The sequence below is a fragment of the Monodon monoceros genome, unplaced genomic scaffold (genome assembly GCF_005190385.1).
Source record: "Monodon monoceros isolate NGI ecotype Baffin Bay Population unplaced genomic scaffold, NGI_Narwhal_1 Super_Scaffold_13, whole genome shotgun sequence".
Lineage (NCBI taxonomy): Eukaryota > Metazoa > Chordata > Mammalia > Artiodactyla > Monodontidae > Monodon > Monodon monoceros.
The window spans coordinates 11,507,176-11,534,219 of NW_021703769.1; the positions used below are offsets into that span (position 1 = coordinate 11,507,176).

Below are 27,044 nucleotides of genomic sequence, written 5' to 3' on the forward strand. Positions count from 1 at the left end.
GGCAACTACAAAGCTTGTGGGCCCGCGGGGTCCAGCCCAACAGGGACAGAGGCAGGAACTGGGGCCCAAAGCCCGCACTCCTGCCCACTAACCATTGCGTTCTGCCAGGCTTCTGGCCGTGAGAGCCAGGCAGGCGTGGACAGAGCCAAGTCTAGGGGGGCGTGACCCAGGCCTCTGCAAAGCCACGGAACACAAACACAGAAAGTGGGTCTGATTCAGCAGCATTCATTTTTATTTCTAAATAAGAATCCAGTGACATTACTGTTTTTCATCCATTTCTGAATTCTTTAAAGAGTCCAGTGAGACGAGGTAGAGGCTCCAGCAGAGCAGCTGCAGGTCCCTCCACCTCCGACCCACCTTCGCCTCCGCAACCCGCAGCCCCACCAAGAAGAGCAGCATATTTCTCGGGAACCAGGGCTAACGCTGCCTCTCACATCTTACTTGGGGGAGGACAAAAGAACAAGCCTGACCTTCCCAACAGTCCTTATATCAAAAAGCTGTACTTAAAAAAATCCTTCATTTTTAAAAAGAAAATTACTCAAAAGAATACAAGATTCTGATTAATCTTGAGAACAAATCAAGCTTTGCAGGAGCTGTACTGGAGAAAATGCTAACACCTTTGGTAGCCACGAACCCCGAGTCAGCCGAGCGAGCGAGGAGCCTTCCCCGGCCCATGGGCCTCCGTGGCTCCTCAGAGCAGCGCTGGGGCCTGGAGAAGTGGCTCTTCCACGTGGCTGACCAGCTCCTTGGACAGGGGCCCATGGCGCTGACAGGTGACCTTTCTCTTGACCACCGAACTGCACAATCCCCATGGATCCCATGGCCACGGGGCCCGCGGCTGCACTCAGCTCTCTCGCCCTGAAGCCAGGACGCTCATGCAGAGCAGCTGGGAAAAGACCAGCTCCCGGGTAGGAAAAGCCACACATTGTTTTTCCCTCTGGGATTAGGGACTGTGTCGGCTGGGGTGAGAAAGGGTGAAACGGGGTGGGGGAAATTAGAAAGTCTTCTTTCGTAACATGGGCAATGATGGTGGAAGTCCCTGAACATCTAACTCCATTTGTGTGAGAAATGACAGGGGACTAAGTGGAAGGGAGTGTGGCTGATTATCCAAAGCCGTCACTCTGACTGTGGTGTTTTCATTTAAAACATATTGCCTGGGGCTTTGGAGACCGGGTTCCTAGTAGAACAACTTCTTAATGATTCTGGCTGCTCTACCTGGAACGTTTCAGATAATTTCCTACCCACCACCCAGCAGGAGAATCACATGCCTGCATTCTGGAGGGAATGAGGAAGGAGCAAAGGATCTTTCCTCTTTTTTTGGCATTTGAAGTCCTAACTGACAGTCAATCATTGCTGTTGAGAGATTCCTCCTCCCACTAGAATCAGGGGTCAGTTCTAAGGCCACCCTAAGCCACGCCTACACCTTGCCGTACCTTCGATGGCCCGGACTTGGCTGAGGAGAAGCCGGTCACCACCAGGCCCCACCCTCACTCTCCCCACTGAAGCAGAAGAGGGATTCTGGCTGTGGCCTCCCCGCTTGGGACTTTGCCACGTGTGTGGACCCCCATGGGAGTGTGGGCCTGAGACCCCGGAAGGCCACCTTAGGTGAGGGCTTGAAGGAGAAGGCTCCCCACTCACCAGCCTTTCCACACTCCACTGGACACAGAGGAATCTGCAGGCAAATCAGGGCCTCCCTAGGCTGACTTGGGGCACTCAGGGGCTGCCGACATTCTGGGCCCCTGGCCTCATGTCAGCCGGGGCCCAGCAAGCATTCCCAGTGTGTGAAAAGAGGCAGCTGGCCAGGGGGACAGGGTCTGCCCCTGGGCTGAATGAGCACCAGATGATGGAACTGAGCCACCTTCTGCCTGGCTCTGTTCCAGCTCAGCCCGAACTTGGTCTCTGGGGACCTAGGAAAAGCCAGCTTCTTTTCCTGTGAGGCCTCACACTCCAAGCCTCTGAGCATGGTTAGTCCCAGAGGTCCTACAACCACAGGGCTGCAGAACACGTGGTGAATTCCAAGTCCAAAATCGTAGGGCCTGCTGCGGAGGGGCTGCTTGGGGGAGCCTTGGGGTGGGGCCTTAGTGCTACAGGACGCCCCAGCTCCCCAAGACGGCGTGTCTTCAGAGTTCACTGACTAGCCAACCAGCTCCCCCAAAGGCACGCACTGACCCTACAGCCTTCACCTCCTCCTAAAGTATTACCTTCTCTTTGTGCTATACTTCTCCTGTCCCATGGCCTAGACCTAAAAGAAAACATGTGTGAAGTTATAGTTATGCTGGATATTTTTAATCTTCTAGGCATTTATTCCCCCAACAATAGAATTATTAGGAATGCTAAAGGTAGACAGCAGCAATTTTTGATTCTCAGGCAAAGACATCTGATAAAAGTCCACCAGAAAAATCTCTCTCGATGGGCTTTGGCCTGTTCAAAGGTGAACAGACAGATGGCTGAGGCACACGGGGCGCCCTCCTCGGCGGGGGAATGCCCTCCCACGCTGCTAAGCCACTACTTGGCCAGAAGAGGGCAGGAGCAGCTCACGGGATGCCCAGGCTGGCGCTGCTCCAGGCCAGGCAAGACTCTCCCCCAGCCACCTCCACACAGCCAAGCCTTGGGGACCTCGCCCCGACCCCGTGTGCTTCTCTACTTACTGTCACTCTCAGGTCTCAGCTAAAAGTGGGAGGACAGGTGGGACCTGGTGACAAAGGGCAGTCTGAACTGAGAAGATCCTGTTTTCATTATTTAATCTATGAACTCAGAGCCCCCCAAAATTTTTTTCCAGCAAGCTATTGAGTTTACAATGCAACTTACACCTCGGAGATCAGACTCTGAATTTCAGGGGGAAAGTCAGTTACTTATGAATTGGAGAATGAGAGAACAATCTGGCCTCTGATCCCTGCCCCCTCCCTTATGGACAAAGGTCCTCTCCCTTTGACCTCTTCTCTCTTCCACTAAAAAGAAATAGGAAATGACGGAGACTGGAATCATGCATGGCATTAATCTTCCAGTGGGGATATTAGGTGAAGTAAAGTAATCCTATTTGGCTCAAATTATGGGGTTACGGTGGGAGATTACAAAAAGAAATCATATTTTAGCTCTATCAAGTACCAATTGACTTTTCATGCATAAAAAGGAAGCCATGTGCCCTCCTGCCTGACTGGCTTTATGCGTACACTTCTGGGGCAAGGGAAGGGGTTAGGGCAGGGGTCTGGCCTCGTGGGCTGGGTACATGGGTCCTGGAGGGTCCCGAGGTCAGTCCTTCCTCACATCCAGAGCCACGCTGCCTGAGGCTGAGAAGATGGAAACATATTTGCTGCCAGCCCAAGGTCCCTGCCGGCCCACTGTGTCCGAAACAGAACCAACGACAGGCACATGATGAATTAAACCACGCCAGGGGGTGCTGAGTCCCAACGCCCCAGCCGAGACCCTGAGCCACATATGGAAACTGCCAGAGGCGTAGATGGGCACAAGCAAGCAGGTAAAGACTTGTTAAAGGGCCGGAGAAGGGGGTGGATGCGGGGAAGTCAGAAGCTCCATGTCCTCTGGACATGATTGGCAGCTCCTCACCTTGAGGTGGCCCAGGGGCCCGGACCATGGGGCCGGGGCAGGGGTGTGTGTGTGTGTGGTGTGTGTGCGTGTGTGTGTGCGCGCGCACGCATGGCCGGGGCAGTGGTGTGTGTGTGGTGTGTGTGCGTGTGTGCACGTGGCTGGGGCAGGGGTGTGTGTGTGTGTGCGTGTGTGGCTGGGGCAGGGGTGTGTGTGTGTGTGTGTGCGTGTGCGTGCATGGCCGGGGCAGGTGCGTGTGTGTGTGTGTGTGTAGTGTGTGTGTGTGTGTGCGCGCGTGGCCGGGGCAGGGGTGTGTGTGCGGTGTGTGCGCGCGCGCACGGGCAAGCGCTCTGTGAGCGAGTCCTGAGGGAGCAGTGGCTGCTCAGCGATTGCAGGTGAGACTCAGATGCATCTGGCTGCAGGCCACTGGAGTCCTGGGGAGCGGTGGCAGAGGAGGAGCACAGGGACAAATGGGACCCAAGATGGTAGAGAACTGGGAGGGAAAAGAAAAGATGCCCATGAGCAGTGAAGGTGCAGCAGGTAAACGGTGGGCAGAGCCCAGGAAAAGGGGCCTCTGAACAAACAAGGACCACTGAGTAAGGAATCGAGGTCAGGGAAGGGACTGCTAGGCTCTCACCACTTTGTAAAAGTGCATGAATTTAAACTGAATTCAAAGACAGCAGCTGCTGGCCAGCATAAACCCTGAAGACTTTCCCTCTAGAGGGTGCTCTGACCCCACAGAATAGGGTCACTCACCCCCAAAAAACCCAGGGATACGGCTTCCAATGGGGCTCTAGAGAGGTGCCTGTGCCCTCGTGCTCGGTTCCAGTGTAAACATTCACAGTATTCCCAGAGAAGGGCAGTAGCTGCGTGCTGCCCAGGGAGACAGCCTGTGAGGTGCCAATCAGAGGTAAAGAGAAAAAGGTCACTCAGTTTCTCTTTCTCAGGGAGTGCAAGCGACATCACGAAGGGGAGTGTGAGGTTTCCAAGGCCTCTGAGCCTGCTGCTTAAGTGAGAACCGCCGCTGCTGAGGGCGGAGGCGCCTTGATGACGCACAGGCAAGCGGCGGCTGGCCTCTCGTCCTGCTGTTACCGACACCCGTCCGGCAGGGAAGGGCCCCTGTAATGAAGGCAGTGGCCAGGGATGGCGGCAACGGCGCACCACGCTCCCGGGACGCCCTGCACAGTGGGTCCATGGCAGGATTTCTCCTCTCAGGCACCTCGGCGTGACAGATGACTATTCCCCGGCTACAGAAGCAGAAGGAAACATGTACCTGCAAAGGTGGTCCCTCCAATCCGCGGGCTGGGAAGCCACCCTGAGGGGAGAGGTCCAGCCCAGTGAGGAGCGGGGAAAGGGTGCTTCAGGGCAGCCGGCTGGCTCCAAAGGCCTGGGAGGTCCTGGGTTAAGACGACAGTAGCCTGTGTGTCACCCTGCTTCCATCCGCCCCAAAGAAGTGCCAAATGCACACGCCTCAGGGGCCCTTGCTGGGTGGCCGTCCTGGGAGCCGCGGGGAGGCTGGATGGCAGTGCTGCGGCCCCGGCTGCCCGGAAGCCACGCGTCCCGCTCGGTCACAGCAGCTCCTGCTCGTCGTCCTCGGAGCCGGAGGGGCCTTGGCGCACCTCTTCGTACCACTTGTTGGTGAGGGTTTTCATCTGGATGCGCCCGTGGTGGAGGTCCTGGGGCGGGAGACATAGCAAGCCCTCGTCAGTGGTCTGGCTCAGGGTCAGGGCTGAGGAAGGGAGGAGACGGGAGGCAGGGGGCGCGGCCACAAGCAATTTCAAAGTGTTAACTGACTAACCGCAAGCTGGGATCATTCTCTGTTGGGGAGGAGATAACGGGAGGTGTCACCCTGGAACAGGAGTAGGAGGCAGGATGGCATGATGTTAAAAAGCCTGGCCTCTGGAATCAGACACACTTGGGCTCTGCTTCCAGCTTTGCCATGTACTGGCTGTGTGACCTCGGGGGGTTACTTCACCTCTCTGGGCCTCAGTCTCCCCGGCTATCAACTGAGACAACCTGCTGCATCTACTGCATGGGTTGCTGGGAGAATGAAATGAAGCAATCATGAAAAACGTCTGGCGTAGCGCCTGGCTCACAGTAAGAACTCACGTGCTGACAGCGATCCTGACTGCTGAGGGAGGGAAAACGGGGCTCAGGACCAAAGCGGGGCAGCAGCCAGGAGAACCCCTCCCCCACCCTGCACGGTGCAGGATGACGGTTTCAGCAAAGCAGGCCCAAGCTGGTCCCTGAGTGTGTCACTCACTGTCAGGCCAGTGGTGCCTGGAGGGATGGAGCGAGAGCCCTGAGCCTCGGGCCACTGTCTGAGGCCCTGGCAGGTCTGAAATTCCTCAGCTCAGATTCAGTAGCCGATCAATGTCCCAAGTCTATCATCCAGGAAATCCAAACTGGGTTAACAAGTCTATTATTAAACTAGCACTAGAGACTTCCCTGGTGTCACAGTGGTTAAGAATCTGCCTGTCAATGCAGGGGACACGGTTTGAGCCCTGGTCCGGGAAGATCCCACATGCCGTGGAGGAACTAAGCCCGTGCACCACAACTACCGAGCCTGCGCTCTAGAGCCCGCGAGCCACAACTACTGAGCCCACGTGTCACAACTACTGAAGCCCACGCACCTAGAGCCCATGCTCTGCAACAAGAGAAACCACGACAATAAGAAGCCCGCGCACCGCAACGCAGAGTAGCCCCCGCTCGCTGCAACTAGAGAAAGCCCACGCGCAGCAACGAAGACCCAGTGCAGCCAAAAATAAATGAATTAAATTAATAAATAAACAAACCAGCATTAAATATGGCAGCGAAGGAAGAACAGCAGATGCAGAGTGCTGCAAGCAAATCCAGCCCGTGAGGCTGGGAAGGAGAGAACGCTGAGTGGGGAGAGGCCCCCACCCAACCCGGCACGTGGGTCTTCCCTGCCCACCCTGCTCTTGGCCACTGCAGGCCCTGAGGGAGGAAGGCGAGGGACCCCTGGCCTGCGTCCCACCTCCTGGGTCAGCCGCCGCGTGAAGAAGGGGTTCAGGTACTTGGCGTCCAGCCACAGGAAGCCTTTGAGGTCCTGCCGCCTGACGTAGTGGGCTTCGTACTCCTCCTCGGTGAGCTCCGACAGGTGCTCCGACTCGACGGTGTTGCCCTGCGGCGGGGTGGGGGGGTGGGGAGAAGGCAGCCGAAGGCTCGTCAGCTGACACCTGCCTGGAAGCCCTCACACCACCCAGCCTACCTCCTCGCAGCTCTTCACCCCGGCCCCTGTGTCCCCAACCCTAACGGTGGCAGCAAAGAGGCCTCCTGGGAGCCTGTAGTGAGGCTGGAAGGTGTGTAAGAAAACGATGGACATCCAGGAAAATCAGAATTGTGAAGAAGTTGGAAGCTCAGGGCTGGGGCTTGGTCTACTGTAAGCTCTCCAGGTGGCTGTCTGTGCAGCCAGGACTGGGAGCTCTTCTAGGCTGTCTCTTTACCAGTGAACTGAACGAGGGAGGCAGCTTTTGTCGTTTTTTGCCTGCAGAGGCCCACTCTGGGTACATTTGCTGGTCATGTGGATGCAGCAGGGAGGGATGTGGAGAGGGAGAGAGGGAGGGAGGGAAGGACCACCCACCCTCTGCAGGGGCGACCATAGGCAGTTTTGCACCGTCGCCCCCAAGCGCAGGTGTACCCTGGGTGTAGGAGGTGGGAGAGAGGGAGGGGCAGGGAGGGCATTTCCCTGCCGTGGAGCAGTGCTTCTCAAACTCTGGCCGGCATCGGAATCACCTGGAGCTTGGGGAGCCACAAAATGCTGGGCCCACTAGGCCCACCTGCAGTTCCTGATTTAGCAGGTCTGGGAGGGGGCCCAAGAATGTGCATTTCTAACAAGCGCCCACCGATGCTGCTGGACCAGGAACCCCACCTTGACGACCAGTGATGGAAAGTGGGGTGGTTAAGAGTCTGTGTGACCAGGGCGGTGTGATTTGGTCTCTGTGCCTCAGTGCTCTCAGCTGCAAAATGGGGATCATGAGACCATCTGCTTCCTGCAGGTTTCAGGACAGTCCAAGGACAGCGCAGGCACCACAAAAAACATGCCCTAAACAGCAGCTGCTCCCCGCTGAGCACACATCCTGGTTCTAACAGAGCTGTGCTTGGCCAAGTGTGGCTGCGCCTCCCGGCAACTCATCAGAAATGCAAATTCTTTGGGCGCCCACCCCAGACCTGTAAGACCCTGGAGCCCTCCACCAATCCTGACACCCACTAAAAGCTTCGAGAACCTATACTTGAGCTTTGGTTAAAAACAGACAAGAAGGCTGGTGGATGGGGGTGGGGGGAGAAGGGCTACGGAGAGTGAGGAAAGTTCTGTGAGCCAGCCCTGTCTGACGTCATCTGAAGGTTCTCCCAGTAGCACAACTCTGGCTGGAGAGGCCGCAGGCAGAGACTGGAGGCCAAGATCCACCCAGACTGGACTTTCCAGAGTGAGAGGTGGGCCACATCCCCTTTCCCCACCTCTGGTTGAGGATTTCTGTGCCTTCCAGGGCTGAGTAAAGTTACTGATGGCCTTGAACAAGGGAACTAGAAAAAGATGCATTTCTGCAAAAGCATGTGCGTGGAGCAGGGGGTGGTGCAGGAAGGCAGGACCAGAGGCCAGGGCCCAAGGGAACACAGGGCAGGAAAGGCACAATCACTGTGACTCAGGGGAGGAGGGTGGCTTGGAGGAGGCAGAGGTGGGCAGGGGTCCAGGAGCCTCAGGCTCGCTGCAGATGGCCTTGGGCACCTCCACCCCCAAATCATGCCTTGCCTGTCCTCAGTGGAGGGCCGTCTCCTGTAACTCTCCAAGCCTCTGTGAGCACTTTCCCCTTATCTAGCCCCAACAGGAGGCTTTTTAGTAGATGCTAGGTAATGATACAATTTTGTCATTTTGTGATTTTGAAACCCTCCTTCCAGTCCCGGCCTGATGGGGCGGTGTGGTTACTGGCAGGGGAGGAGCATTCCTGGAAGAGTCTGGAAGGTTCACGTTTCCACGCCACTGCCTCCTTGGCTTCACGAGGCCGGCAGACAACCCACCCCAAAGAGTCACGCTTCAGACCCTGAGTCCAACCTCCTTGTCACTTTGGGAAGCTGGTGCGTGCGTGTGTGCATGTGCTGCGCGCCTATGCGTGCGTGCCCAGGGACGGATCATCCTCAGATCGTGTCTCGTTCCCCCATTTTCTGGTGGCGAGTGGGGACCCACCCTCTGCCCCTGCCCGCCCGGCCGGCACTCACCATCTTCTCAGTCTTGCTGAGGTTGACGTCCTTCTTGTTCCTGCGGCGCGCCCTGGCGTCCTTGATGTCCGCGAAGCGGATGAGGGGCATGGTGCTGCCGCCCAGCAGCAGAATGGTGAAGAGCACGATGCTGATGGTGGTGGTGCCGATGAGCTGCCGCTTCTCCATGGGCTCCAGGTCCAGGTGCAGGCTCAGGGCATAGGGGATGGCCCCCCGCAGGCCTGGGCGACAGTGAAGGGAGTAAGAGGGACGGAGGCAGGCGGGAGGGGCAGCAGTTCTCGGGGGATCTGGGCCCAGCCCGGCACCACGGCCACTCGACATCCTAATGCACCCACTGGAGAGTGCGAACTCAGCCTGTGAGGCTCTGGGGAGTGAGAGAAGCAGGCGCAAGGAACGGAGGCTCACCTCCGCTCCCACTTCTCAGGGCGGCAGAGCGGAGCGGGTGAAGTGACCTGTCCAGGCTGTGAAGCGCCGGGCGTGTGCGTGTTGAGGATTTATCAAGCCCAGCGCTTATGTTTTAGAAACACGACAGCTGGTGCAGACGAGCCCTCCCTGTGCTACGTGCTCCGCGGACACGACCTCATCCGATTGTCACAGCTGTAGAGCTGGTCCTGTTATTCTCACAGCGCACAGATGAGGCGCCGAGACTGAGAATGAGGTGTCCTCCCAGGGCCACACGCTTTACTGGCAACGGCACAGAATGCCTTTTGCCCAATGCCCACTGTAGTGGAGGATGCCACCCCCGTGGTGGCCAGCGGCTCAGGGGACTGCATCACGGCCTCTCCCTTACTTCCTGTTTTGGTTCCCTGGGAGGGTGCTGGCTGGACTGAGGGGTATGGACTGAGCTGGGAAATGGCACGTTCTCTCTAAAAAACTTCCTGGCTTGTCTGGTGCCATACAGGGGGGACAGGAGCTCCCAGAGCAGCAGGGAGGAGAGATGTCAAACGAGGACTTGTGTGAGGGTGAGGGCCTGAAGAAGAAGGGAGGGCGGGCCGGGCACACAGTGACAGGATCTGACCCAGACGTGGAGGCCGGCACATCACAGCATGATGGGGGGCTGGCTGCTGCAGCCCAGACCCTATATGGGGACACAGCGGGGTGGAGGGAAGGAGGTGGAATTAAAAGAGACACGGGGAGCAGAAGCAACAGGTCACAGGAGCGGGGGGAAGGTGGGGTGACCAGGGAAGGGAAGGGCCTGGAGGATGCCCGGGTCCTAGGAGGCTTGCTGCGTGATGGTCTGGGCACGGGGTCAGGAGTCTGGCTCCTGGGTCCACCCCCTGGCCTCCTGCTTTCCCTGGGGCCTCCCAGGCTGGCACGAGGAACTAGACACAGGGCCTGCCATGACGGTGGCCCGAGGATGAAATGCCTTGGCATAGAACAGCATGTGCACACAGTAAACACTTCGTAAGAGGGAGCTACATGTTATTGTTTCCTGTGGAAGGAAGGGGGATGCTGGCAAACAAGCAGGTTGGGCAGGAAGGTAAGTTCCGTCCTAGACAATGAGATCGCGATAGCTCCACAACATCCAAGGAGGATTCAGACACTGGAGTCTGGATCCCAGAGGGAAGGCCTGGTCGGAGGAAACAGCTTTGGGAGGGTGGGAACCAGATGGAAGTTGAGGCCACAGGACAGGTGAGCTTGTGAGAGCGTAAGAGATGAAGCAGGTCTGAGGCTGAGTCCTGAGGAAGCCAATATTTGCTGAGGTGCGGGTAAAGGCAGATGGGGACCTGGACAGGAGCCTGAGGAGATCCCAAGGGAAAGGAGGGGAACCAGAGCATGGCCTGGAGGCCAACGGAAGAGGAGAAGAGGGTATCCTCCCAGTCAGAGGGCAGGTTGGTGGGAGGAAGGAGCCCCAAGCCGAGGAGGCGGGTGGGATGAGGGCTAACCGGTGCCCACCAGGTCTGCCTGGGGGAGGCTGCTGGTGACCCGGGCGAGGCCAAGTCCAGCCCTGAGGACAGGAGGGGAGGAAGTGGAGAAAATGGGCAAGAAAACTCGCTCAAGAGTCTGGCCACGATAGGAAGAGATGGGGAAGCAGCTGGAGGGGACGAGGAGCAGGGGTTTTGGCTGAAGTTGTTGGTTTTTTGCGGGGAAAAGGAGAATCTTCAACTGTTGAATGATGGCGGAGCCAGTGGGACAGGGTGAGGATCCAGGAAAGAGGGAGGGAATCAATGGAGAGAGGCCTGGACAGCCTGAGGACACCCGGAACCAAGAGCCCTCCCTGTTTAAAACCACCGCCCACTTCCCTGTAGAGGTCTCTCACCACACCCCCCAACCCCAAAGAGCTCACATACTTTGTAAAATGCCTGATACATTTCTTAGATATTCTTTCAGATTTTCAAGACCTTGGATCAACTATTTTACGATTTTTTTCCCTCACTGGCAAAAAAGATTAAGAAAAAAGTTTCTCTCACTGTACACACATATATACACACCTACCTACCTAGATCTGTCACACACACACCTATGAATATATTTTAAACAAGGTCTTTTGAAAAGGAAATCTGCGAGAAATTTACAGATATGCTGTTGGACAGAAAACAGCTTACAAAGCATGTTGCTATACCCTGACCCACAGAGAAATATTTTAATTATAATATTTAAATAAGAAAGCACAAAGAACTGGATGTATCTGCTCCTAAGTAAATTTAAAGATGTCTACGGATCCGGTTCTTTAGGAATCAAAGATTTATGAAATCATTTCGATCCTTTAAAAAGTAGAGGAATATTGGATTGAACAGCAACTGAAATGGTCAAATAAACTATCAGAACTTAGTAACTGAATGAAAAAAAAATCCAAATCTAACCTGTAGTACAAAAAAGTTTAAACTTTAACCTTTTTATTCTGAGCCCCTTGTTACTTCAGCCTAGAAAGCGCTCAGGTGGGAGGGGCGCCGTGCACACCTTGCCCTGGGCTACCCGGTCTGTCCGGGAAAGAGTGGAGGGAAGGAGGGCAAATCCTGGCTCTGCCTCCTGGGGCCCCTCGTCCCGAGCAAGTCCTTTACCCTTGAGCCTGAGCTTCCTCATCTGTAGAGCAGACACGCACCACCCACTTCCTGCGCTGTGGGGAGGGGTGCCGCCTGAGAAGGGCCTCGCGCAGGGCCTGTGTTACAGCGGCGCCCTTAAGTGGGAGCACGTGCAACTCGGGGCTGGTGAGGCATGCTCGTCTCGCAAGGGCTCCGGGGACAGGCACGGGCATTCTCCGCAGGGCCTGTGCCTTTATAACACACATGTTCCCTCCACCGTTCGTTCAAGATTGGGCTTACCGCTGAACCACATGATGAACATCATCTTTGGTGTGATTTTATGATCACGGAAGAAATTCAGGAGGTAGGAGAGAGGGAAAATGTTCACCGCTCTGCCAAACAGCACAAGCACCTGTTAACAGCAACAAACTAGGTCTTAACACGGAAACCTCTGGTTCTTCAAGTTGAAGCTTGTTGAGGCTAACACAGACCTGGTAACACACCCATCATAAAGGCAGCATCCCCTTGTCATCAAAGACATGAACTCAGTGCTAAGCAGAGACCCAGGAGATGCCAGTTTCTATGTGTCTAGGAAAGGATTAAAGCTTTGTATGTTACGTTTCCATTGTCAGAAAGAGAGGACTAACAAGGTATCAATGACAGCTTCAGTAATGCCAAGAGGCCGTGCAGAAGTACCCAGAGATTAATTTAAGGGTAATCTGGCTCCTCCAAATGTGCTCCGCTGTGGGACGGGCCTGCACTAATCATTCCCAATGGGCTAGCTCTGGGGGAACAGACAAGGTATTCCTGCCTCTCCCATGGGGGCCCCACTCCTCAGGGAAAGGAGCGAAGACTGAAAAGCGCCTACCTATGTCCGTAAATGCTGCTCCCTGCGCAAGAGGAATGCACAGGTGGGTTCTAACAGGAGGTCACATACACCCTGTCTAGCCAGTTGCTTGCCATGGCTTTTGGTTCCTAGCCATCTCCAAAGGCATGTCGATTGTAACAAAATAGAGCTTTATGTAAAGTCTAAATCTTATCTAAGTGGCTTCTTAGAACTACTCATTAATTTACTTCCAGTTTCTTCATCTTGGTTCTCACCATAACTAACTTGAACAGAATAACATATATATATATATATATATATATATATATATATATATACATTCTAAGGCTCTAAGTTTATTCTTATAACCCGCATGAATTGAGTGTGCTTTGGACTGTTGTGCCTTGGAAGGTCAAGTTAATAATTACCCACAATCATCTAACATTTATATGCCAGACAATGCTCTAATGATTTTATATGCATTATCTTGTTCAATTGACATCCTTCCAAAGGTCTCATGAGGTAGGTATTACTGTCTCTATTTTAGAGACAAGTAAACTGAGACAGCGAGAGGTTAAGTATTAAGTAACTGGTCCAAGCTGACGCAGGCAGGAAGTGGTGGAGCCAAGTCCCAAACCTGGCTCGGTCCCCAGAGCCCATGCCCTTGACCACGGAGTGAGTCTAAGGTAATCCATCTGAGCGGCACAGGCCGTCTCTAGGAGTGCCAGGGCCAGACTGACCAGTTGCTCAGGGGAAACTGAGTCACCACCCCAGGCATCGCCTCATTTTTCTTTCCCTCCCAGCTCATGGCTGAGATCGCCACCTCCCTGTTTCACCCACTGAAATCTAATCCTCCATTCCCACATGTGTGTTTCAGGGTTGACCAAATGTGGCCCCTTTCACCCAGTGACCACATTAAAGGCTACTATACTTTCTATAAAAGACTTTTGCTGCTGTTTTCTTGTCCTAAAACCTGAGTTTGGAGGACACATAACAGTGACAAAAGCAATGAGCTTGTGCCAACTAAGGTAGAAGCACCCAGATTGCAAGGAGAAACATCTTTTTCTTTAGGGTTCCTTATCTTCTCTGCCTCAGGTTCCCCATATGCCAAATAGGTAGGCCTCACTGGTTTGCACGTGGTAGGTGACAGTGATTTAAAAGAAAAAGCCTGCCTCTCAATAGCTGTGTTTTGTTAAGTGGAGCTGGTAATAAAAGTTAAGATGAATTATGGTAACTCAACAAGCTGTGCTTTGCAAGTGCCTTAAATTAACAGAGGATCTAAAAAGACAACAAACAGATCAAATTAGGGACAGGAGTATAAATCAGCAGGAGGACCTATGGGAGATGAGTTCACACTGACGGGACAGAGACACAGGAGGGACACAGACGAGGGACCTGGGAACACCAGGCTAATGCCCAAATGTTAGCCATTCCCGTCACTTTGATCAGATGCCTGAGGGAGCTGGACCTTTCTTTTAAATCCTTAAACATTTATTTTTCTCCCATTCCATTCCCAAGATCTGATTTGAATGCAAATGATTAAACTTCTATTTTTCTTTTTTAAAGGTACATTTTAACTTGTCTCCTACTGCCACCACCCCTCTCTCGTCCAATTACAACAGTTTCCCAAATCTTCTCAATGATAAGAATCACCTGGGATGATGATTCCTCCAGATGAATCTCCAAAGGAGGTAAGGGCCTCGTAATCTTTACCTTGAACAAGTGTCCAAGGTCATGCTTATAAATGGACACATTTGAAGGAAACCACAGCAAGAATTAGGTATATTCATTATAATCATCCAGAAAAAGTAGAAAAGAAAAAGAAATCTTCCCCAGTTCTACAACCACTGTGAACATTTGGCTGCATTTTCTTACATATTTTCTTTTTTCTATGCATGCCGTTTTTACATGGTTATGATCAATTACACATTTCAATTCTGAAATCTGCTTTTACTACCTAACGTTAAAAACTGGTAAATTTTTTTTTTTTTTTTATGGCTGCACCTTGCAGCCTGCAGGATCTTAGTTCCCTGCTGACCAGGGATCAAACCTGTGCTCCCTGCAGTGGAAGCTCGGAAGTCTTAACCACTGGACTGCCAGGGAAGTCCTGAAAAAAATGGTAATTTTTAAAGAAGACTATAACAGTTCAAGGCCACTTAAAATTAAAACCAAGCAAGAATTCTTTTCTAGGGATATTTATTTACTTAATTCCATCCCTTCCCATTTATTGTATGTTCATGAATTTTTAACAAAAAGAAACTTCAAACAGAAGGTTGTCTATGTAGCTGTTGACTTCGACCAGTTAACAGTTACATAAATGAATCCAGAATATGTGGTTATCGATCTACAAATAAGTAGTTAAATAAAAAACAAGGAAAATACTTACTATGCACCAGATGACAAAGGAAATTTCAAACTTGTGAGGGAAACTAAAAATGGACAGGCCAAGAAATGCAAACACACATGTTTCTGAAACAAACCAAAGAATGGATTATTCAGCCTCAACTATTTTCTTCCAGTACAGCACGGGATTGTTATGCAAGCAAACATTCAGAAGTTAATCAGAATCCAGTATACCACTTTGCTTATTTTCTGGAAAATCCTGCAACCAGTACCTTGGCAAACTTGTCCTTTGATTCTCTCATTCTTTTCTATCACGTAAGCAACAAGTGCTTGCTATTCAGAATCTCCTAATTTAATAAGCCAGCTGTCAAATACCCATGCAAATAAATACTCTCCCACCCGGGGACGGTGATAAATATATGAATCTGTCCATTTGCTGAACACTGTGATCAGCAAGGATCCCAACTGCGGCAAAGTGGCAAAAATTCAGAGCAAATGACTGCAGACGCCATGTGACTAGTGTGAAAGGGCCCTTTGTTAACTTCCTTGCCAGAGTGGACAAAGCCAAATGACTGACTTCACATATTTAATGTTGCCACAAAGTTTAGAAGAAGGCTTACATCCTGCAGGATTTGCAGGAAGAAATACATTTCAACTCTTGGCTCCACGCCACAAGTCAAAGAGAGTCTGACATTTACTCTTGCTGTACAAGCAGTCACTTGTGTATCCTAAGAAAAAGCACCTTAGAAATTCCTAGCACCAGGCTCCCCGCTTAGACTGTGACATCCTCCAGAGTAAACGTAGAGCCTGGGAGACAAAGACACTATTTTAAAAGTTGAGCATCATAAAACATCAAGGCTGTTTTGAAACATTTCAGCAATGTTTTTTTCTTCAAATGTGTATCCTCTTAGAACAAGTCCACAAGCTGGACAGTATACTTACCCTTCTCCTCCTTGAATGTTTTTATCAAATATTTTTGTCATCTTTTGCAATCAGCTTATTTAGAACACATTCAGATCTATGTGATGCTTTTCCCTGGCAGCATGAATACTATTATGTGGATACGTCATGGTTAATTTAATGAATCCTTGATGGATATTTAGACTGTTTCTATTTCTGATATTGAAAAAGCAACAACATACATCCCTGTGCACAGACTAAATCCCTGATGGTAGAATCGCTGGGTCAAAGAGTATGTGCCTTTTAAATTCAGACTGATGCTGCAAATGACTCTCCAAAAAAGATGGTATCAGTGTATATGCCCATCAACAGGGCCTATTTTCTATACGTTTGTGCCGGAAGTGGGGAATCACCAAACTGAAAATCTGATGGGTACAAAATAGAATTTGATGGATGTTTTGCTTTACATTTCCTTACGGTGAGAGAGTCTTTCGCCATGACTTTCTGAGAAGGGTGCTGTGGAAACAATACCCACTGGGCCAGGAAGAGACAGACCGCTTCCAGACTCACTTCTTAGCCATGAGACAGTGCTCAGATCATGTGGCCTGAGACTCCCTGTTTGTGGAATGAAGTCTCTGCACAGCTTGCCCCCGACTCCCAGCACGTGACAGTGTGGAACTGGTGCTTCGAAATGAGACAGCCCACAGAAATGCCAGGGGAGGTGCTGATGGTGACAGGCAGAGCACAGCCACTTGGGGGCTGGTGTAAAGGGACAGTGTGAGAGTGGTTCCTTCACTCCCAGGTGTAAACTAGGGGCAGGTACATGATGGGTTCATCAGACTGTGATGCATAACTGAAACTGCTTAAGAGAAACAGTCATCACGGTGTGGCCCAGGCCAACGATGACACCTCTAATTCAGGGTTTGCCTGAGACACATCCTTCAAGATGCTCTTGTGAACAAAGGACAAGTTTGGGAAATGCTGTCACTCTGTCTCTCTCTTAGAAATTCACAATGCACGTTGGCGGAAAAGTCTCACAAGTTCAGAAACTTGTTAAACTTTATTTACCCCAGGATTTCCCAAACTGTTTTTTGACTATGGAGTCTTTTTTCACTTAATGCTCATCAATATCAGTTCCAAGGAACGCATTTTTTAGAAACATCACTTTCATATATTGCAAATACACGAGTCTCAAATGTTCATTATTCGCAGTTCTCATTATTTTTTGGTCTTAAAATTATAGGCATCGAAAGTTCCATTTGTTAGGTATTAGGCTTACTTTATGGAATGTGAAAGCCAGAGTAACAAACAAAAGATAAGGGAGTGCAGTATCTGGCTCTGAGGAATTCTGCTGCCTCTTCTGTCAGGGAAAATCTCAACGGACTCCTGGAACAGGCTGAGGAAGAACAAGTAGCTCTGGGTAGGCCCACGTGGGACCACACAGAGGCAGAACTCACCGCACAAGAAGGCCACAGTCCGGAGGGTTTGCTGCATGAGGATCTGGGTGACTGGGGACAGGTTATGGTGTGTGTAGTGAGACATCACGATGCCTGAGAACAGGATGGCCATAATGCCTAGAGAGGGACAAAGGGGCAAAGTGCACAGACATGAACAGAACAGAAAAGCACCTTCCATGTGATAGGCAATAATGCCTCACACTTCCTACAAGTCCCTGGAGCCTATAGTATTAGGTGTTTTAAGAAAAAGGATGGGAAAATAATACCTGAGGCCTCCCAGAGGCTGCAGAGAACTGCTAAGGGCCCGTCTCTCTGGCAGCTTCATTACCGGCTGGGTGACCTTGGGCCAAGTTTCTTCCCCTCACCAAGCCTCAGTTTTCTCAACTGTACAGTGGGACTAACAGTACCCACGCTCATGGACATGTTAGGAGGGTAATGCAGAGAAGCCATGTAAAGTGCCCTTCACAAGACCAGGGCAGAACAGGTGTGAGCCGTCACTGTCATTCATGGATATAATAGGGGCAGGTGAACCACTCTTGGGGCAGAAAGGGAACATAAGAATCTGGGTATGGAGAATGGGTGGATTTTTATTTACTTTGTCATACTTTAATTTTGAATTTTCCCTTAATCGCCATGAATTAACCTTATAATATGAAAAGAGACATGTGTTATTTAAAAAAAAGTGATGTCTTTTCTTTAAAGGTCACCATGAGAGAGTCTACAACTTTTGTTGTGTACTCAGGATTTGAGTTTCAACTTTTGTCCACTAACCCTAATCACTGCTGAAGCCACTTCCATGGGTTTCCTCTCAGTGTCTCCCTGGCAAGGCAGCAGCAAAGAGGTCTTTATTTCATGTAAGGAAGCTGAGATTTTTACAAAGCCATTAAACAAGCTGCCAAGATACATGAATTCCAAGTCAAACTTTATAAGCAAATATTTAACTCACTTATGCCATTTTGTAGAAACAGATTACTGGCTAACTTCCCATTTAAAAATGAGTGAAGCAAAGGAGAATGTCCTACTTGGGAGGGCAGGAAGCAAAGGAACTGGACAGGAAGTACGCTTGGGGGACAGAAGTTTAGCTTTGATACCTGAAGGCTGGGTCTCTTCACAAGAAGACTCAAAAAGGGGCCCTGCTTCCAATCTCCCTCTTCCATTCCCAGAGCTAGTACAAGGCTTGGAAGAATGCCCTTGGTCTGTTGGTCCAGTGTTACCTGTCATCCATTTAAGTGTGCCCACTTTCAAGTGACAATCCTCTCCTTGGTCCTGCCATGGGCAGAGCATGTCTGGCATACTAGCCTGACTTTTACACCCTAATCTTGAGTTGAGGAAATATATGCACAGGAGTCAAAGAGATGTCTTTATATCTGACTGTACATAAATGAAGTTTTGTATTTTCTTTTTGGTGCAATAAAGTTTGTTTTGGCAGAAAACAAAATGATTGAAAAACACAGAATTGCGTTGGAGACATTTCAACTGCCAAGCTTGCTGCATAAACAAGACCTTACAAAACAGAGGAAAACCCTGCTCTTTGCGGTGCCCAACAGGTATTAGCTGGCCGGAGAGATAGCAGTAGCTGGAACGTGTTATCTCCTAGCCCTCTTGGGAAACAGCAAATTCCTTTGCTCTTTCATTTTTCCCAAAAAGGAGGCCAGACAGGGAAATTCCAGCAACGCTGCCCAACAGCCACACCTGATGAGCCTGGAGAAAGGAAAGGAGAGGGCAGGAGACTTCTTTATTTGCTACTTCAGAGCAGTGAGAAGACTCTGGAAGTCACGAGTCGTTCTGCCTCTGCTCCGCTAGATAAAACACACAATAACAACACCTCCGGCTGTCCCCTCAATTCATCAGCTCTTCTCAGTAAGTTCCTGCAGGTGACCACCCGAGAGCTTCTCCTTCCTGACTCTGCATCTAGACCACAGACGCCACAGGCAACGTGAGGTGAAACAGAGGGAGAGACCAGAACCGTTGAGGTTGGGGGAGTAGCACGCGGCACAGCACGCTTCAGTTCCTACGGACTTGCTCCTAAGCCTCTCTCTTCCTTCCGTGCAGTCCAATGCTAGAGACGGCTCTGGCTTCTGGGCTCTCAGAGGGCTTTGTTTCGCCAGCCTGCTTCAAGAAGGGTTATCAATTCACTGCAAAGCTGAGGCTTTGGAGTTCTTACCCTGAAGGGAAAGTCAACCCCAGAGGAGCCTGAACCACTTAAGCTGTGAATCACAACCGCTTAAGTTGTGACAGGAGTGGCCTTCCGCCCACGTCGTCATTCTGCCTACAGAACGAGGTCATCATAGCCCACGGGAGTCCCGGTATTAAACAGCCACTGCAGAAAGCCAAAGGTTCTTGAAAGTCAGCTCTGACAGTGAAACGTGGAACTTCCCGTGGGACTAGCATCAGGAGAGGCCACTGCCAGAGGCCCAGCAAGCTTTCCTCCACAGAAAACAAGGAGACAGGCTCAACGCAGCAGGCGTCTGGCTGGCTGCTTTAGTCTGGTGCACTGTAGGCTAGGGGTTGGAAACCCAAACTCCTCAGGGGCCAGACAATAAAAATAAAGATAAAAACAATAAGTGGGTGAGTGGCACATGGGCAGAGAAGGCACAAGCCCATCTATAAAGGGCTGATGGCAGCCCTGTGGATGGAGGCCTAGTGCTGACCAGTCTTCCTTCTGGTTTTTGAGAAACTCCAGAAATCTGTTTCTTATGGGAAATCTTCCAACTCTTTTTTTTTTTTGGCCGCGCCACACAGCTCGCTGGATCTTAGTTCGCTGACCAGGGATTGAACCCCGGGCCCCCGGCAGTGAAAGCAGCGAGCCCTAACCACTGAACCGCCAGGGAATTCCCAGAAATCTTCTGACTTTTAACGACAGCAACTAATTGAAGTGTTTAAACATTTTCTGTAGAGGTAAACAAATCCCATTTGGGGGCTGAATTTGGACCATACAGAAATGGGCCCTCTGGACAACAAAAGAGTGACCAGCCAGCCACGACCTTCATGCCAGTCCAGTCTGGGGTCGGGGGAACTCTCAAATCCCGGGGGCTAAAGGAAAGAGTCAGGGTCAGCAGTGGGTACAAAAGCTGCAGGGACAGCTCAAGTGTCTGCCCTACGTGCCCTCCCTAAGCCCAGGTGACTTTACCACTTAGACGACCCTCACCCACTGCAGCTGCCCCCAGCATAGGCTGCAAAGACACTGAAGGGGAAAACGGTCCAGCAGGCTCACTCCTGGAGATAAAAGGCCTGGGGATTTAAAACATACCCTGGAATGAAGAATCCTGATACATTTACTTCTTTCAGGAGGCAAGTTCATTTAAGGAAGTAGATAGCAGTGCAGCAAGAGGTCAGCCTCTGACGGAAGGCAGGAAAAGAAGAGAGGGAGGGAGGAGGGAGGAAATCCACTTCTAGTCTCAGTTAAATCCATTGTTTCAAATGTAATTAAGGAATAAAGGGATTCAAATCCAAAGGGCAGGAGTTGAAAGGGTATTGTGTACAATTTCTATTGCACTGAACTTTACTGCGGGTAAAACATGATGTTCTTGAAGGCTGAGTCAGGCCATAGTCAGTTTTGTTTGTTAATTACCCAATAAGGAACATATTTTGCTATAAAAAATCTGAACTCAGAGGTAAAGAGTAAAACAAGACTCTCCATTCACACCACGTGCCCAGAGGTAACTACTATAGAGTTCAACATGCAGATTGCCAGTTCTTTTACTATGCCATTATAAAGTTTATCTGTCTTTAAAAAAAGTAATAAATAGGGTCTTCCCTGGTGGCGCAGTGCAGGGGACACAGGTTCGGGCCCTAGTCTGGGATGCCTCAGAGCAACTGGGCCCGTGCGCCACAACTACGGAGCCTGTGCTCTAGAGCCCGTGAGCCACAACTGCTGAGGCCCGCGTGCCTAGAGCCCGTGCTCCGCAGCAAGGGGGGCCACCGCAATGAGGGGCCTGCACCCTGCGGCGAAGGGTAGCTCCTGCTTGCCGCAAGTAGAGAAAGCCGCACGCAGCAGCGAAGACCCAATGCAGCCAAAAAAAGAAATAATATATTTTAAAAAAGTAATAAACAGTATCATATTACAGATATGACACGTATTACTGGCACAGTGATTTTTTAAAAAGTCCTCCAACACTTGGCTTTGCGTGTGTAACAGAATGCCAACTCCTTCCCAGGCCTACAGAACCCTGCGGGATGGGGTCCTTGCCCTTCTGTTTCAGCCACGCTATCTTCCTGCTCTTCCTGGAGCAAGCCAAGCTCCCTCAGATCTATCTGGGACTCTCGGCACCTGCTGCTCACGCTGCCAATCACTCTCTCCCCAGAGCCTCCAATGCTGGCTCCTTTTCACCACACAGGTCTTAGCCCCAGTGCCACCCCTCTGAGGACACCTTCCTGACCCCCTACCTCATAATGTTCTTGCCCCCGTGACACTCCATCACATTACTCTGATTTCTTTTTTTCACATCACTTCTTACTACCTGAAATTACCCTATGTGTTTGCTTACTTGCTTATTATCTTCCTTCTCCAGGCAGAAACCTGATCTTGTCTTGTTTATTACTGTACCTCTGAAACCAAGGAGTGTTCTCTGCACAGGGTGGGCATTAAATAAATATTTACTGAATGGACGAGTGAAAGGTTTTTCTTTTTCTTTTTTAAATTTAATTAATTAATTTTTGGCTGCGTTGGGTCTTCGTTGCTGTGCGCGGGCTTCCTCTAGTTGCGGCGAGCGGGGGCTACTCTTCTTTGCGGTGCACAGGTTTCTCATTGCGGTGGATTCTCTTGTTGCGGAGCACGGGCTCTAGGTGCGTGGGCTTCAGTAGTTGTGGCACGTGGGCTCAGTAGTTGTGGCTCACGGGCTCTAGAGCACAGGCTCAGTAGTTGTGGCGCACGGGCTTAGTTGCTCCGTGGCATGTGGGATCTTCCCGGATCAGGGATCGAACCCGTGTCCCCTGCATTGGCAGGCAGATTCTCAACCACTGCGCCACCAGGGAAGCCCCCAGAGTGGCACTTTTATTATGTCTACTTCATGTGAGGAAGTGGAAGCTCAGAGTGGTTAAGTCTGCTCTCTGCAGTTACACAGCTAATGAGAGGTGGAGGTGGGATTCAAACCGAGTCTGTCCGGTGCCCTTAACCGCTGTGTTCTAGACACACAGATTTAGGTAAATGATTCTTAGGGAGAACGTCCTGTTTGGTGGCCATGGTAACCACTTCGTCCTTTGCGACAGTTAGGAAAAGCAGAGCACAAAGAGGAAGGAGGGGACAGCACCAAAGCCACCTTTCCTGTTTGTACCCTTACATTAACAGGGTGAGCCTCCCCTTCTCTGAAAACCCGGGGTGACAAACATCCCACCGGCAGAGTGTGGGCAGAGCCAGCCCGTCACCCAGAGGCGGACAAGTGTGTTCTTGGCTTGCATGTGCTCTTTTCGGCCCCATTAGTGTGCACGGCAGAGGTCCCCAAGGAAACGAAACCCCTACAAATAGAAAACACTGCCTCTCTGAAGAAAAGGCAAGAAAAACACTCCCTGGTCTTAATCACAAATTTCAAATGGATGCATGAAATATATCTTTGCCAACAGGTACTCAGTGTTCATCTCAAAGGGGTGGGGAATGATCTAGAAAAACAGAGGTAAAAATAGCTAGGCTAGAGCCAAATGACTCACAGGTGGTGTTTATGTAAGTGCCAAAATTCAGGAAAGATAAGAGAGGGAACAGGATGGCAGATACCGGGATGAAATTATCCAAGAGAACCGGCTTGGGATTAAAAACAAACGAGACCCTGAGGTTTACAAAGTTCTCCAGGGAAAATGGCCAGAGTCCTCTCTGCCTCCTCCTTGGCAAGACCTGCTCACAGAGGACCCATGTGTGATGCCAGACAGTGACCTGAGGGAAGGAGAATTCTGCTCAGCAGCAGAGGAGGAACAGAAAAAAATATTTCAAGAAACTGATAAAAACGTACTACATTTGATAAAAGCCATAAACTTACACAAACCATAAACCCATGAAGTTCAACAAATCCCGAGAGGAAGATAAAGAGAAGCACACCAAGGCACATCAAAATCAAACTGCCACATACCCGTCAGAATGGCTAGTTTTCAAAATTAAAATAAGTGTTGACGAGGATGTGAAGCAGCTGACACTCTCTCGTACATTCTGGTGGGGATGCAAATGGCCCAGTCACTCTGTAAAACACTGGGCAGTTTCTGATAAAGCAAAATATACACCTACCATAAGACCCGGCAACCTTACTTACTCCTTGGTATTTATCCAAGATAAATGAAGATACGCACATTAACAGCCAATATCTGGAAAAGTCCAAATGTCCTTCAAAGGGTGAATGGAAAAACCAGCTCAATAAGAATGTAAAACTACTGATACAGCAAAAACGTGGTGTCTCTCAAGAACACTATGAAAACTGAAAGAAACAAGTCACAAAAGACTAAAAACTACATGATTCCCTTTATATGACATTTATATTCTGGAAAAGGCAAAACTATAGTGGAAGAATGCAGGTCAGTGGGTGCCAGGGCCCAGGGACGGGCTAAGGGATTGACTGCCCTCGGCAGTCTGACCCCATCCTTTGACTGAAGGCCCTTCAGAGGGCTTGTTTTGAGAGAGAGGCAACATTGGAAGAAATGTTTTGATCTCTGCTACAGGATGGCGGGTAAAGAGAAAAGGTGACCGTGACAACACTGAGTTCCTGGATCCAGCCAGGTCTAAATCCAGATGTATCCCTAGAGAGCCAGCTAGTCCCCTTTACTGCTTAAGCTCTTCTGAGTCGTGACTGTCTCTTATGATTGAAAGTGACCCAATCGACATAACCTTTCACCAGGCAGGACCACGGACCGTCAACCCCAGCATTTCAACACTCTCCGTCACTTACCTGAGAGTGAGATTCCTTCTGCGAGCCCATATGGAAGATAAGCAAAAATGATCATCATGCCAAACTCCAAGGAAGGCGTTTTCCTCAAGTCAATATGCTTTAGCACGTAAATGACAATTGTCAAGGAAAAAGAATCAAAGGACACTTACGGGTGATCTAGAGAAGTCACAAAACAGCTGCCTTCCAAATAGAGAAGGTAAACAATGGATACAAAGATTTGGGAACATCTCAAGGTAACAGGTGAAAATTTGTCATTATGGGTTTTTTTCTTTGCAGGGAGACTCTTGCTTTAAGGAAGGGCATCTGACAAAATACTAAGAGATGTAAATTCCTGAGACAAATGGTAGGGGAAAACTAAAGTCACCCTAAGTCATTTCATTTGGAAATGCTGACTAGGAGGGCTGGGAGCCACCGCGGGATGGGTGGGGGGCGGGCTGTGGGGAGCTGGGGCTGCAGACAGACTGAGGACACCCCACACTGCCAGGCCCCTTCCAGGGCCGTGTCCCTCTTCCACTCCACTGACCACATCAGCTGAGGTCACTAATGGGGTTTCCAGGATCCTGGGGATCAATGCCCCATTGAAGGACCTTCTCTCCTATTCCTGGACATTTATAAACTCATGTTCCTGTGAAAGGAGAATCTTCCACGTATTCAAATGTTGTTCACATGCCTGTGCTGGAGCCCACAGCACCCATTTACTGGGGCTTCATTAAAGAAGATGCTCTCAAAAAAAAAAAAAAAAAAAAAAGAAGATGCTCTCCCCGCCCGCCCCTCCGCTCTTTTAAATAAAGAGATAAATACAGAGGAAAATACTGAACTAGAAAAAGTTTTCTTTTCCATTCCGTTTATTGATGCCATATAAGAAGCTGTCAGCTGACTCAACAGCACCTTGAGACTTCTGGACATAGGAAATGAAGGGAAAATTCAATAGGATGGCAGACAAACACGCCTGTCTCAGGCAGAAGAGGCTTTCCTGGCCGGCCATCTGTGAAACAAACTGCTGGTGGAGGAGGGCCAGGTGGCCATCTCCCCAAGATGCATGCAGGCTTACGCTCACACAGAAAAGGTCTGGTGCCTGTTCCTGTTTTAAATGTGACAAATTTTGTACAGCAATAAAGGTGTCAGCGGCCTTAACAAGTCTCTTGGCTTCTATGGCCGGAAAAGCTTATGGGTTGTTAAGCCACAAAATCAGTGTGAATAACTTAGATGGAGCTCACTTTGAAAGTCTCTTTTCTGGTTCTTCCAGATAAATACTTTCAGTGGCGTAGAGATTTTCTCAATTTGACATTTTCAAAGGAAATTAATTTCCGATTTTCTTAATATGAAAAGTGAGACAGCAGAAAATGAAATTCATCTGAATGCAGTTATCACACTCTGGGAACTGAGAAGACCCCAAAGTCAGATCTGATGTTCAACAGTGTACATGTTTTTTAAGCTTTGAAAAGTGATATCCTAAATTTCTAATGTTAAATTTTAAAATCCTTGAGTTTAAATTAAAGTGTTCTTCAAACCAGAACTAAGCATAAGAATCCTCCTTAAATACAACTTTAGACTAAAATTGGTCCCCTTAAGGAACTGGAGAAAATGACGAGAGACGGATGTAATTAGGAATAATCTTCTCAGCCACATGTGTTCATCATATTAAAAGGATATTAATGCAGAGATTAAGCCAGTGAGAGTGCCGAGTGCTGCTGAGCCAAAGAACATTTTGAGGAAGTAGCCAAGGGCTTGTAAAAATGTTTGCCACCCACTGACATCTGACATATTTTTTCTTGTTAAACCTTCAGCTGTGCTAGGAAATAAAAGAAAAAAAAGAAAGAAGTTAAAATGTTATAGACAAAGTTATTAGAAATTAACTTAGAACTCAAAACTTATTTCTGGCTTATTCTCTCATTCATTCATCATTCAACCCGTTAGTCAAACACTTATTTGTTCACCTACTTTGTTCCAGGCACTGTGTTAGTTTCTGGGGGTTCAGAGATGAGAGCAGGTGCCTGCCCTTAGGGAACTCTATAGTCTAATGAGGGAGAAAAACAAGATGGAGGGCTTCCCTGGTGGTGCAGTAGTTAAGAATCCACCTGCCAATGCAGGGGACATGGGTTTGAGCCCCAGTCCGGGAAGATCCCACATGCCACGGAGCAACTAAGCCTGTGCACCACAACTACTGAGTCTGTGCTCTAGAGCCCGTGAGTCACAACTACTGAGCCCACGTGCCGCAACTACTGAAGCCCATGCGCCTAGAGCCCGTGCTCTGCAACGAGAGAAGCCACTGCAATGAGAAGCCCGCGCACCGCAACGAAGAGTAGCCCCTGCTCACGGCAACTAGAGAAAGCCCACGCGCAGCGACGAAGACCCAATACAGCCAAAAAGAAAATAAAAAACTAACAAGATGGAAACTAGGACCATCTCAAGAAAGAGCAGAGAGCTGTAGGAAATACACGGTGGGCATCGAACTCAGACTGGTGGGGGTCTAGGAAGGTTCTTTATGACACATGGGCTGGGTTTCAATTTAGGATAAAGAAGAGCTAACCAGGTGAAGAAATGAGGGAATGCACCCAAGGCAGAGGGGAGAGCACGTGTGGAGGTAGGGAGCCCCAAAATACTAGCAGTGTATCTAGGAGCAGGAAGTTACACAGACGACTGTGGACAGAACACAGGAACTGGCTGCTGGGGGAGGAGCTGGCGGGGAGGACAGTGGCAAGAGTAAGGCAAGAGCAGCAGGCGGGGCCAGGCCCTGTGAAAGGCTTTCGATGAACCAAGCTAAGGAGTTGGTGTTTCATCCTGAAGGCCCTGGGGAGTCACAGGAAGTGTTTTCAGTGCGGGGTGGGCGTGGGGGAGTGGGGATCCTGTGGGATAAAACCCGAAACTGAGGCTGTGGCATGAAGTCAGACTAGAATGGAGCCTCCTGAAGAAG

The 27,044-nt window shown here is 50.2% G+C and overlaps 1 protein-coding gene across 3 annotated transcripts in view; it reads right to left on the reverse strand.

Annotated features, from left to right (window-relative positions):
• Positions 1-214: 214 nt before the first annotated feature.
• The window catches only part of SLC9A8 (solute carrier family 9 member A8), a 72,343-nt gene continuing 45,513 nt past the window's right edge, over positions 215-27,044 (reverse strand). For 2 of the 3 annotated variants that reach the window (XM_029220483.1, XM_029220482.1), the window contains 8 exons: positions 25,784-25,922; positions 24,131-24,236; positions 17,268-17,384; positions 14,954-15,036; positions 12,042-12,153; positions 8,779-8,999; positions 6,542-6,688; positions 215-5,219 (listed from right to left, as the gene is read on the reverse strand). In XM_029220483.1, coding sequence (XP_029076316.1) covers positions 5,112-5,219; positions 6,542-6,688; positions 8,779-8,999; positions 12,042-12,153; positions 14,954-15,036; positions 17,268-17,384; positions 24,131-24,236; positions 25,784-25,922 — 1,033 coding nt within the window. In that variant the 3' untranslated portion in view covers positions 215-5,111. The remainder of the gene's footprint in view (positions 5,220-6,541; positions 6,689-8,778; positions 9,000-12,041; positions 12,154-14,953; positions 15,037-17,267; positions 17,385-24,130; positions 24,237-25,783; positions 25,923-27,044) is intronic. The other variant, XM_029220484.1, reaches the window with a different exon arrangement.